Source organism: Chlorocebus sabaeus, chromosome 11, assembly GCF_047675955.1.
Source record: "Chlorocebus sabaeus isolate Y175 chromosome 11, mChlSab1.0.hap1, whole genome shotgun sequence".
NCBI lineage: Eukaryota > Metazoa > Chordata > Mammalia > Primates > Cercopithecidae > Chlorocebus > Chlorocebus sabaeus.
Genome location: NC_132914.1, coordinates 22,044,071 through 22,057,935, shown reverse-complemented (window position 1 = coordinate 22,057,935; position 13,865 = coordinate 22,044,071). Strand labels below are relative to the sequence as shown.

Sequence of the window (13,865 nt, the reverse complement as noted above, 5' to 3'; positions counted from 1 at the left end):
ATTGTGGTGAATAATTTTCAGAATTTATTTTGTCATGGAAAAAATGACAGTGATTGATGTATCACAATTTTACTTATTCCATTTAGTTTTCATCAGTCTTAAGTTTTTGAGAGTGAGAAATCTTAAAATGACAAGGGACTGAGGCTAATGTATCTGAAAAAACCCGGTACTGAGGAAATGGATGAGAAATTTCCAGGTTTCAAAAATCACAGCCACCCTTTGAAAAATGAAAAATATATGCTAACAATTTATTTTCCCCACATAATGCCACTGATTTGAACAAATGTAATGGATTGTTTTAAGTAACAAACTTGGTCCTAATCACTACAGTTTTAAAACTCATAACCTATTTTCTAAATGACTTTTTCACTATATAGACCTTCCACAATTTACACGTTTATTGCATTCAAGACAATTGTTTGTGAACTGGAAGTTTTGTACTAAATGCGTATTTTTTCCATAGGTGCATTAGGTTCCATCGTGCCACAGATTGGATACATCCAAATAGGATACCCAGAATTAGTATGGTGAAACTCATTTTTTTTCCTATTTTCTATTGATAAAAAAAAATTTTACTGCATTCTCTTGGTCTCATTTCTACATATCAGAAGGAGTACTAACAACCCAGGTGTTACTTTAAGCTTTTGTCACCCATGTTCCAGCAGTGAGGCATCCCCATCGAATCTGAAGGTAGAAAACTGCCAGGATGTACAGAGTCTGGGAGATTAGAGACACACAAAAGGGAATGGTGGGAAGAAAACCAATGGAATACTACAGCATCTCATCTCCTCTGTTTTATTTCCTGTATATTTCTTCTTTTTAACTTTGAGGATTTGTGACTTTATCATCAAATACGCTTCTTAGACAATTTCTTCATTGTAATTTGGCCATAGCCTGGCCAGATTTCCATGCTTCCCAAGCTAGCTTTAGGCCTTGCCTAAATCATGCCTCAGTTTAGAAGTTAGGCCCTTCACTCTGCCTACTGGGAGGAAATATTCTTATTTTTCTGAAAAAAAGAAAAATTTGGAGGACCTTTGTGTTTGAAAGAGTGCAATATAAATACAATAATTCCTTAGTCTTAACAGATTAACTTTACGTATAATTAACAATCGAATTCTTTTTTAGGTCACTCAATTTTACTCTATCTCTTATTGTTTTTATTTATCACAAAATAGAAACGATACTAATTTTATTTACTATCACAATTAAAGATTCATTACATTCAGTCTTCAAGCCTTGACATTTATATTTATAACTTAAATTTAATATGTGTGTGTGTATATAAATATACATTTTTCATCATACCTAGTGCTCGTATAACCATTGAGTGGAAACCCAGTGCAAGTGATTTCAATTCAGGTTGAACAATTCTGAAACACGATAAAAGCAAAGAAACATTAAATATCATTAAAATATCAAAATGAAACAACATTAAAGCCTTCTCCTGTGTTGTTTTTCTTCATGATAGAATTAAGTTCTCAGTTGAATGGCCCCATTGTATAAAGTTATATTTCAATTGTTTTAAAAGGCAAACACTTCAGCAATAATAACAATTATTACCTTATTTATTCAATGCATCATGATTTCAAGATGACTTTTCTATCTCTTCATTCAGGTCACTCAAAGGACTTTCAATGCATAATATCTGAACTAGTATCTCTTACCTATTTTCTCATTTTTTTCTATTTTCTTAATTCCAATTTATTTATCTTTCTAGTGCTTCACACTTACTCTGTATATTTACTCATTTATTTGCTTATTGTTTTTTCTGCTACATACATTCATTCCTTCATTCCCCACCCACACTAAAAACTAATAAAGTTCTATCACTTTTGTTCACAGTTGCATCCTCAGTGCATACAACGGTGCCTGACACACAAAATGAATACATATTGAATAAATGGATGTCCTTCTGCCCACTTAATCAAGTTTAAAAAATAGCTTCACAGTCTAAGCATTAGAAAATTATTAACAAACTGAAATTTATATTTTTGTTCTGTAGTCATATTCACAAAATGCTTCTTTCAATAAAATCAAAGGCTAGCGAGAGTTAAATATTTTTGACAAGTTGTAATGCTGATTTAATCAGTTTCTGAAATAGATATGATATTGTTATCATCAATGATGGAACAGTGTTTTTTAAAACTCATGAGTTTAAAATAAAAAGCTAAAACCTGTTGATATGCAAACTATTGTTGAATTTTAAGGTATTTTTAGTATGTTAATGAGTTTAATTTGGCAAATATGAAAGACTTCTTTTGAGTAGACAACATTTTATATTGAGATGGAACTATATCTGTGGAATATTTAGTATAAATAATTTGATAAGATTTGCAGTCAGAGTCAAAATTAAACAACTGTAAATTCAAATTACAAGTTGATATTAATGTTAACAAATGTTAAAATGCTTTTTTTTTTCATCTCTACTATGTCATGCTGTTTGCTGACAGTGAACTTGTGATCAACTATGTAGGTTTTAAAAGTACAATTGAATGTTAACCCAGGTCACTATACTTACACACGTATATTTTTAAGATCTAAGACCAATTATTTACATGTTTTATCAGTTTTAGGTGATTGAATCAACTTGGCCAGTAGGATATGCATTACCTGCACCCTGCCTACCTCTCCAATCTTATCATGTGTCACAACCTCTCATTCAGTATGTTTCAATCTGCCAGCTTCTTTTCATTTCTCAAACACATCAGCTCTTTCCTGTATTAAGGCGTCAGCACCCAGACCTTCTCCCGGAAACCCTTTGATTTGGCTTTTTCTTTAGACTTTTAGAATAAATGTTACTTATTTTGAGATGTACTCTGAATCCGTTTCTTCACAGCTGCCCCCCAACCAATCCTAAATTAACTTTCCCTTTTGAATCTTTCTTTTTAGGGAAATCTTTTTCCTGATGAGCACTCAGAACAGTTTATAAATATGTTTTGATTTTAAGATTATTTATCTCACACCAGTCTTTCCTGTAATTTTGAAAGTTGTATGACAACAAGTATCTTATTGGTTTCATTTACCATGTAATATTCATCAAGCATTGTATCTTGTCTAATGAGCCAAGAAAGGAATGAATGCTTCTGTGGATTTTCTTAGTTTTCTACAAGGATATTATAAAAGTCATGCTGTGCGTGGATTAAAAGCTTTGGAATGTTATTATCAAATGGAGCATATTTTCTATCTAGTTTTCAAATGCTTTATTTTAGTGAAATCAATAGATTTGCCCTGACAGACCCATTAGGATGCAAGTCAACTCAAAATTCAAAAGGTTCTTTTAGAATCCTAGGGAGATTCTTTTACAACTGAGGCAATTGCCAGTCTATGTCATCAGCTTCTTAGTAAGAGAAGAAAGTATGGAATCTGGACTTCTTAATGGAAAAATTAGAGGCAAAATTATTAATTATGGCCTTGAGAATTCATAGTAATTTTAATAAAATGAATTCTCAGAAAATTAAAATTTGACAAAATATGAATTTGAATCCCAGTATATTATGTAAAAATATGCATATCATTAGGTCATTAGGTGTGTTTATAGTCTCATGCATATGAAAATGTTTTTAAAAGTCATACTTACTTAACCATCAGCATGAAATATGAGGTGCCTCCAAGTGCAGAGAAAAATAAATTCAAGACTTGTATTGCAACAAAAAAGTAAAATTTCGTTATACAAGCATCACTTCTTGGGCATTCACCCAAATGGGCTGAGTAATTTCTGTTCTGGAGACCAGTTACTTCCAAACAACTACAGTTATGAAACACCTGAAATATTGTGTATAAAATATGACATAAGAAATTTGGAAGACACAGCAGTGCTGCATATACATTGCATTATATCCAGTGAAGTCTCACTTGTTCAAACTAATGTATTTACAGTTTACGAAGATTCTAAAAATACAGTTGCTTAACAGATAAAATGTAAAATAGCTTTTTGGATTTCTTCCTATACAAGAAAATGTAATTCATGGTTGACATTTAGTTCATTCTTAATTTTAAAATTAAGAAACAAAGAAGTTAGTGTTTAGAACTCTGTATATAATTTTCTTATCTCTGTAGATTCTCTTTAATAATTATTTTCTATTCCCTTTTACTCTCTGCAGAACAGAGATTGTCTTTTGGACAATTTCTTAGTTTCAGAGACATGCCTTGAAGAGGAATTATCCAAATAATTCAGATAATATAGCAGTTTGGGAGGAATCAAAATTTAACTGGAGTCAACCATGAAAATGGCACTGAGTTCAGGAAAAATAGAGGCAGGTAGAGATGCTAAAATTTTAATTTAGCAGGCATACACAAAATCCAAGGACATAATGACAGATGATATTATTACCAGAGACATTAAACACAACAGAATGCCCCACTAGTGTTTAGAGCACAGAAGTGGAAAATGTAGAAACAAGTGATTTCAGATGTTTAATCAGTTGGACAGTTTATGTAGATAGGTGGCTTTAATAAATTCTGTTCTAAATCTAGGCAAAAGTTCAAGGGAAGCTCACCTTGAATCTATTAATACTAAAGACCAATTATTGAAGGAAGAATTGTAGAAGAATTTAAATCTATACAAGTACAGTTCTGGCAAACTTACAGTTCTTACTATTTTTTTTCACTAGGAATAACATAGAAGAATTTTTTATGGAACAAGTGTAGTGGTCAATAAAACTAAGCTTTGGTACAAAGAACACTGTTTTAAGATGTGATGGTTCATTATCTAGGATTCAGTAAAAAATAAATAAGTAAATAATAAAAACTTTGCAGTAGCCCCCAAATGGCATAGTCATTGCCAGTATAATGTAGATTATGTCTTGTGGTAGACAGAGTTCTTTTCAGGGTTCTAATATTACATCACTTTCAGGCCTTCACTAGTGTGCAAAGAGGGACCATGCATTAATTGGGTCATTCTTACTCTCCTGGAAACACACAACCATCCAAGACTGAATGAAGAAGTAATTGAAACCCTGAACACCAATATGGAGTTCCAAATTTGAATCAGTACTGAAAAAACCTGCCTATCAATAAAAGGCCTGGACCAAATGCATTCATAGCCAAATTCTACTGGAAATACAAAAAAGAGCGAGTACCCACTGTACTGAAATTATTCTGAAAAACTGAGGAAGAAGGATTCTTTCTTAACTCATTTTCTTGAAGCCAGAATCATCCTGGAACCAAAATCTAGCAAGACACAACAACAATAACAAACCAACAGGCCAATATCCCTGATGAACATAGATGCAAAATTCCTCAACAAAACACTAGCAAACTGAATCCAGCAGCACATCAAAAAGTTAATTCATCGTGACCAAGTAGGTTTTATTTTTGAGATGTAAGGATGGTTCAGCATACACAAATCAATAAATGTGATTCACTACATACATTGAATTTAGAATAAACAGTATATGAGCATTTCAACAGATGTAGAAAGAGCTTTCAGTGAAATCCACCATCCCTTTATGATAAAGTTCTTCAACAGACTGGGCATTGAAGGAGCATAGCTCAAAATAATAAGAGCCATTATGATAAAACCACAGCCAACATCATATAAAATGGGCAAAAGCTGGAAGCATTCTTCTTAAGAACAGGAACAAGGCATGAATGCCCATTCTCACCACTCTTTTTTTTTTTTTTTGAGACGGAGTCTTGCTGTGTCACCCAGGCTGGAGTGCAGTGGCCGGATCTCAGCTCACTGCAAGCTCCTCCTCTCGGGTTCACGCCATTCTCCTGCCTCAGCCTCCCGAGTAGCTGGGACTACAGGCACCCGCCACTTCGCCCAACTAGTTTTTTGTATGTTTAGTAGAGACGGGGTTTCACCGTGTTAGCCAGGATGGTCTCGATCTCCTGACCTCATGATCCGCCCGTCTCGGCCTCCCAAAGTGCTGGGATTACAGGCTTGAGCCACCGCGCCTGGCCCATTCTCACCACTCTTATTCAACATAGTACTGGAAATCCTAGACAGATCAATCAGGAAAGAGAGAGAAGTAAAACATGAAAAATAGGAAATGAACTCATATTATCTCTCTGCACTGTGATATGATTCTATATCTCAAAAACCTTAAAGACTATGCCAAAAGGCTCCTAGAACTGATAATATACTTTAATAAAGTTTCAGAATACAAAAACAATGGACAAAACTTAGTAGCATTTCTACACACCAATAACAGTTAAACTGATACCCAAATCAAGAATGCAATTCCGTTTGGAATAACCACAATAAATTAAATACCTAGGAATACATTTAAACCAAGGAAGTGAAAGATCTCTACTAGGATAAATACAAACCCCAATGAAAGAAATTATAGGCAACACCAACAAGTGGAAAAATACTCTATTCTCATGGATTGGTAGAAAAATTACCATTAAACTGTCTATACTGCCCAAAGCAATCCACAGGTTCAATGGTATCCTTATCAAACAACCAGCATCATTTTTCATTGAATTAGAATAAAACTATTGTAAAATTCAATACGAAAAAAGAGACTGAGTAGTCAAAGTAATCCTAAGCATAAGGAACAAAGTGAGAGTCATTTCATTACCTGATATCAAACTATACTAAAAGGCCACAGTAACCAAACAGCATAGTACTGGTTCAAAAACAGGCACATAGACTAAAGGAACAGAATAGAGAACCCAGAAACAAAGTTGCACACCTAAAACCTGTCGCACACCTGATCTTCAAAGAAGTTAGCCAAACAAACAAAAAAAAAAATGCAATGGGGAAAGTACTCATTATTCATTAAATGGTGCTGGAATAACTGGCTAACTGTATGCAGAAAAACGAAACTGGACCCCTTCTTTTCATAAAAAAATTTTACTCAAGATGTACTACAAACTAAAATGTAAAACTTAAAACTATAAAAGCCATTGAAGAAAACCTAGAAAATATTCTGGATATCAGCCTTGCAAAAAATTTGTGACTAAGTTCTCAAAAGCAATTGCAACACACACAAAATTAATAAGTGGGATATAATTAAACTAATGAGCTTCTGCACAACAAAAGAAATAATCAACAGAGTGAACAGACAACCTATGGAATGGGAGAAAACGTTTATAAATCATGCATCTAACACAGGACTAATATCCAGAATCTATAAGAAACTTGAACAATTCAAAAAGCAAAAAACAATAAAAAATTTAAAAGTAGACAAAGGACATGAACAGACACTTCTCAAAGGAAGACACACAAACAGCCAACAAACACATGAAACTGTTTAACATCACTAATCATCAGAAAAATGCAAATCAAAATCCCAAGGAGATACCATCTCACACCAGTCAGAATGGCTGTTATTAAAACGTTAAAAAAAGATTCTGGCAAGGCTGCAGAAAAAAAGAGAACGCTTATCCTATGTTGGTAGGAATGTAAATTAGTTCAGTCACTGTGTAAAGTAGTTTTGAGATTTCTCAAAGAATGTAAACAGAACTACCATTCAACTCAGCAATCCCACTACTGGGTTGTATACCCAAAGGAAAATAAATTCTTCTACCAAAAACACATCTACTTATATATTTATATAATCATCACAGTATTATTCACAATAACAAAGACATGGTCTCAACCTGGGTGCCCATCAACAGTGAATTGAATAAAGAAATGTGGTACATATAGACAATGGAATACTACATGGCCACAAAAACGAATGAAATAATGTCCCTTGCAGCAGCCTGGATGCAGCTGGAGATCATTAACTTAAGTGAATTAACATAGGAACAGAAAACCAGATACCACATGTTCTCACTTATAAGTGGAAGTTAATCACTGGGTACACACGAATATAAAGACAGGAAAAATACATATTACAGACTACTAGACTGGACCGAGAAAAAGAGGAGCAAGTACTAAAAAACTACTTATTGGGTATTATGCCCCCTACCTGGGGGATGGGAACGATTGTACCCTAAACCTCGGCTTATCACAAGATACCCATGTAATACATCTTCATTTGGACCCTCTTTACCTAGAACAAGAGTTGAATTATTTTTTAAAAAATAGCAAAGTAAAAATAAATAGCAAAGGAAAAGGAAACAACTGAACAACAGAGCCATTATTGCCATGACTGAGATGTGAGCTTTTAAGTATAGTCTTTGGGCCATATTTGTGTAAGTTTATTAAAGTTGCACTTAAATATTTTCAAAAAGTCCAGGATGCTTTATTCTTTAAAATTCTACATGCCCTTACATATTACAATTGATAGATCTGTGGGCAAGAGTAGATGGATAATGTTTAAAAATCAAACACAGAAGGATGTGGCCGAGAGCAATAACTGTAGCTGACTGTTTCACTAATGTTGGTAATAGTAAAAGTTCCTAGGAAAACATTACATGACTTTGTGAGATGTTGAGTGGAAAACACCATAACCCATTCCCAATGATAGGGAGCTACCCAGGAGATTAGAGAAAAACCATAATTCACATGGAAAGAAAAGTTTTGCGAGAAGAAAGAAATGACATTTCTGTGGGATATATTGGCAATAGGTGAGCAGGATACTACATTATCTTGGGTAGAAGTGCCAGTTTTGGAAAAATCAAAATAGAAAATCAAGAATAGGGCAGTTAAGTGAGCATGAAGCCTTGATTAATTTCTTAGAAAGTAAAAAGGGTAGTGATCCCAGAGCTAAACAGATCAGAATCTGAATATAACATTGCGTATTGATTTTTGTCTTAGTAAGACAGGAAGTGCTAACAATGGGTTAACTCAGGACATTTTCCTGAATTCTGAGGGATAAAGTAATGAAAATTATAGGCTTCAGTCAAATTAGGTGCTTTTTAGATATTCTAAATGTATTCAAATTCTAAAAGGTCATAGTCTTATAATCTCAAAGGAAAAAAGTGGGGTGATCTCCAATTAGAATTCAAGTAACAGAAAAACCTGATTTTGCCCTAAACAGACTTTTATATAAAACTTTGTTTATACAACATCACACCTATCACAATAACAGATAATATTGGAAACTTTCTCTTTTATCTTTTAAATGGAGTCCTTACAGTTTACAGTTACAGAAAGATTTGGTAAAAAATTGTTCAATCTAATTCTTGCTTTTGAATAAGGAGAGGAAAGTAAAAACTAATACTCACTATAGACTTTTTATTGCCACTTGAAGATTTGCAACCCGCTAGACAAGGTGAGATGTAAGTTATTCCATTGTTTCCACAGACTGGTTCCCATTGACTTTCATCACAATTGCAGTCTGAGTTGCAATAAGAAAGTGGTACATCTCTATGAGATGTCACTGGATTATTTCTGGAAATACATGATAGACATATATCAAAAAGAGAGAGTGAGAGAAGAAAAAGACAAAGAAAGGGAAGAGAAGGAAGAAGTGGAAGCAGAGAAAGAGGGAAAAGAAAAAGAGAAGATAAAGAATTTTTCTTTATATGAAGAAATTTGCTTTGATGATGTGAAATGGCAAAGTTTGTTTTAGTGCTTATTTATTTTATGCTCTCCATCTTTGCTAAGACATGACTTGTGACTTAGAAAAAGCAAAATGTAAAAATAAACCAAAGATATTAAGTAAGACTTAGACAAGAAGTTGTTATAATTCTATCAAGAAATTTCACATTAGATAAGTTACGTCTTTTTTCTGAGACTGAGTTTCTCTTCAGTAAGGTGATGACATTAGACTGACATTCCTCTCAGCTCACTGTAAAGTCTTATGAGTCTATTAATGCTATTTAACTAGGTTGAATTAAAAAATCTCTATTGTAATGTGTAAGAAAAAAATCAGACATGCTTAAAGCAGAGCCTCTACAAAATGAAAAATCAAGAATAATAGAAAAAGGCTAGAAAAACTGGGTATATTTTTATAATAAAACTATAGTACACTTTATACTGATTTCCTTTATAAAATGGTTGTAAATTATAAAATATGATTATGCCATAGCTAAAATTATAAAATATATTTTTTGTATAATTCATTTCTGCTTAAACATTAAAAAAATTTTCTTTCAAATGTTTGATAATAATTGAGGATTGATGTGTTATCTTTGAATGAGCACATAATTTAAAAGAAAAACTAAGATTTATACTTCAGAAATTATGTTATCAATAATTTTATTAAAAAGCATATTCTGCTTGAGGAAATACTACTTGGAGTGGTTAAGCAGAATGGTTTACGACTACTGTAGTCAGAACGTTTGCGACCCCCAAATTCATAGATTGAAAACTAATCTCGTATATGAAGACTTTATGAAGTCAGGCCTCTAGCAAGTTATAAGGTCATGAGGATGAGTACTCATGAATGGAATTATTGACCCTTTGCCTGTTCCATCCACCATGCCTCGACACAATAAGAAGGTACCATCTATGAATTAAGAAATGGCCTCTCCCCAGACACCAGATCTGGCATCACCTTGGTTTTACATGTCCCAGCCTTTAGAATCTTGAAAAATTCTGTGTATTAATAAGCTACCTGGAATTTTGCAGCCTAAATGGACTAAGACAATGACCCAGTCCAGATATTGCAATCAGTCACATCTGTGTTTATATTAGTTCTGGTACTTCTTTCTAAAATCAGTTTTGCCATTTGTAAGTCATAGATAATAATGTCAACCTCACAGGGTTGTTTTTTTTTTGGAAAAAATATGGGTTCTCAGAAGTCCTTCACACTCTTATAAAAGATTGAGGGTCTGTTCCAAAGGGATTTTGTTAAATAAGTTGATCTCTTGACATGTATATTAGAAAGTAATACTAAGAAAATTTTAATACACAAAAGTACATAAGCACACACATTGTTAGCAGTCAGATTGATGAATTAACAACATACCTTGGAGCATTAGAAAATATCACTATACTGCCAGGAGAGCATGAGAATAAAAAGGCAAATAATCTCTTAGTATTATTATAAAAATAGTTTTGAACTTGTGCACTATATTCAGGAGATTATTAGAAAATTGCATAGCATTCTTGCCCTTGATTTGAGGTGGAGACTGTTGCACTAAAAATACTTTGCTATACATGGTATTCATGGAAAAGTAAAGATTCTTCAATGTCTAATATGCAATTATATATAGAATATTTCTTAATGCTACTTCCAATGTTGATAATATCAGAAAGAACAATATTAGCTTGCAAAAAAGAAAATTTGGTACAACATTAAAAGTGTTCTTTTGTAAAGGCAGTTGTTAAACATCAATATGAACTGTAGATAAAAGTTGTTTAGTCACTTTTGGATAATGCCATTTATGTGACTCTTGTGATCCATCCAAGATTACAGTGGTGGTTAAGATTAAGAGTTTTAGACTTAAAAAAACTCCAAATTTGAATTAGAATCTTAACAATGCTAGCTGTGTAATCCATGTATTTCTCTAAGCCTTACTTTTCCCATTCAAAAAATAAGGATAAAAGTACTCTCTACTAATTGTAAGTACTACATAAATAATAGTTATTATTACAACCTATGTTGCTTCTTTTTAATGGATGAATAAAAGAATGTGTTTGAGGTCTTAAGAAACAGATATTTAAAAAAATTTTAAATTGAAATTTCTCTTAACTTAAAGAAAGTTTAGTTAAAATTGTTTTCTGCCTTGTATTACTTATACAGAGATTCTTAATTAGATGGTTAACGTATTATGTTGATATAGTGATATATACAAACCCATCATAGGTCATGGTTAGGCCGGCAACTGATTTATTTTCACAGAGTATGAAAAAATATAATAGGTAAAAGAACAATGACATGACAGCAGTAAAAAATGAGAATTTGGCAATTCCAATTGGGTTCAATTTGAATTTTTTAATGATATATCCTCCTAAAAACATTCCACTTGCAAAAATAGGTAGGGTTACAATTCCTAGAAAAAAAAAGAAAAAAAGTTGTAATCATATATAGGTTTTCTGATATATCTTTATAGATGAAACACAGTGTATGTCAATCAAATTTATTCAATATTATTACTTCTTTTTAAAATTTCACTTTAAGTTCTGGGATACATGTGCAGGACGTGCATGTTTGTTACATACACATACATGTGCCATTGTGGTTTGCCGCACCTATCAACCTGTCTTCTAGGTTTTAACCCCTGGATGCATTAGGTATTTGTTCTAATGCTCTTCCTCCCCTTGCCCCCTACCCCACAACAGGCCCGGTGTGTGATGTTTCCCTCCCTGTGTCCATGTGTTCTCATTGTTCAACTCCCACTTGTGAGTGAGAACATGCAGTGTTTGGTTTTCTGTTCCTGTGTTAGTTTGCTGAGAATGATGGTTTCCAGCTTCACCCATGCCCTGCAAAGGACATAAACTCTTTATTTTTTATGGCTGCATAGTATTCCATGGTGTATATGTGCCACATTTTCTTTATCCAGTCTATCATTGGTGGTCATTTGGGTTGGTTCCAAGTCTTTGCTATTGTAAATAGTGCTGCAATAAACATATGTGTGTATGTGTCTTTATAGTAGAATGCCAATCTTATTACTTTTTAAAAAGAAGAATGACAGAGCAGGATGGTGGTAGGAGATCCATGTAATTTGTTCCTGCCAATGATGACAGTTTGGTTCCCTCAATAGCAAAAGGCAGTGGCTAAGGATATTTGTTTGTTGGAGCAGATAATTTCTATGAGGCAATTTTGTTTTTCTGGAAATCAACAACAACAAAACACCATCTTTCTGCTTATGGAAATTCATCTAAAGCCTTTTACCTCTCTCACATAGAGTTCTAACCCTCAATAATTCATACTAAATCTGCCCAGAGCTTAACAATAGAATAATTAATATATCTTTGTCATTTATTAAAAAACATATAGAACCTGAATTGACAAATAGGTCTACACACAGGATTAATAATGTTTAATCCCTCCTGTAACTTTTCCATATCATTGTCTAGTAAGAGTTATTGAAGATGAAGTCTTCTCTAGGAAAAAGCTCAGGCTAGGTTACTGGGAGTCAAAACACTACCTTTAGATTTTAAGATCTACAAAGAGATCAATAAAGAGATTATCTGGAAGCTTGGTCTCCTGCTTCAGTACATTCGTTTTCTTGTTTACTTATGACCTAGTTACATACCACATGATAAGTTGTTTAATTCATCATATATTTATTGAATTTCTATAATGTATCTACAATACTAGAGTTGTGGGAAGAATAATACAAGGAAACTTTCCTTAATAAGCACATCTAAATATGCCATTGAAAATAGATATTGTAGCAAAAAATACTCTGTAAAATATGATATTTGTTTTGAATTATGCATATTTTGATGTATTTAAATTGATACTCTGTTTGGAACTATCAGTGTCATATTTTTGTAAGTAACTGAGTCTTGATTTCAAAGTCCATAAATTATAGAATTATAATGATTATAATTACAAAAGGGTTTGTCTCAGGATCTCAGCACTAAATTATAAGTTCCAATTATACAGATATTACCTCTAAATTTTCCATTTATTTGCAACATTTTCTTCAGGAACTCATCTAAAATAAGATACAACTTCAAATGCAGAGCAATAATGACATCACAAGTTTCATATGTTTAATAGCATTTGAGAAAGAATACAAGAAAATTATAGTTATTTTGTATTACTAAAATACAAAGTCACTTTTACAATAAAATGTCACTTGGAATACAGTACTTAGTAGTATTTCACTTATTAAGCACACAAGTAAAAAATATGTCTTACCCAATAAGACGTTAGTCTTAGATGAAGGCTGACCATACTCTTGCTCTACATATTTGAAGACATAAGTAAAACCACCAATATAGCTGCTTATTTGTAACACCGTCAAAAGCACAAATACAACATACAGGGGATTAGTAAGGATGCTTTTAAAAGACCGGAAAAAACCTATAAAATTGTAAAAATAAAGAAAATATTTGAATGTAAATTAGACATATATTTATACCTAAAACTTGTGAACGTAAGTCATGTAAGATTTAAAATTCT

At 32.7% G+C, this 13,865-nt stretch overlaps 1 protein-coding gene across 1 annotated transcript in view; it reads right to left on the bottom strand.

Annotated features, from left to right (window-relative positions):
• The window catches only part of SLCO1B1 (solute carrier organic anion transporter family member 1B1), a 94,916-nt gene that overhangs the window by 16,647 nt on the left and 64,404 nt on the right, over positions 1 to 13,865 (bottom strand). Inside the window, exons 9-13 of the mRNA XM_007967861.3 lie at positions 13,602 to 13,766; positions 11,586 to 11,781; positions 9,067 to 9,232; positions 3,578 to 3,762; positions 1,306 to 1,370 (exon numbers count right to left, since the gene is read on the bottom strand). Coding sequence (XP_007966052.3) covers positions 1,306 to 1,370; positions 3,578 to 3,762; positions 9,067 to 9,232; positions 11,586 to 11,781; positions 13,602 to 13,766 — 777 coding nt within the window. The remainder of the gene's footprint in view (positions 1 to 1,305; positions 1,371 to 3,577; positions 3,763 to 9,066; positions 9,233 to 11,585; positions 11,782 to 13,601; positions 13,767 to 13,865) is intronic.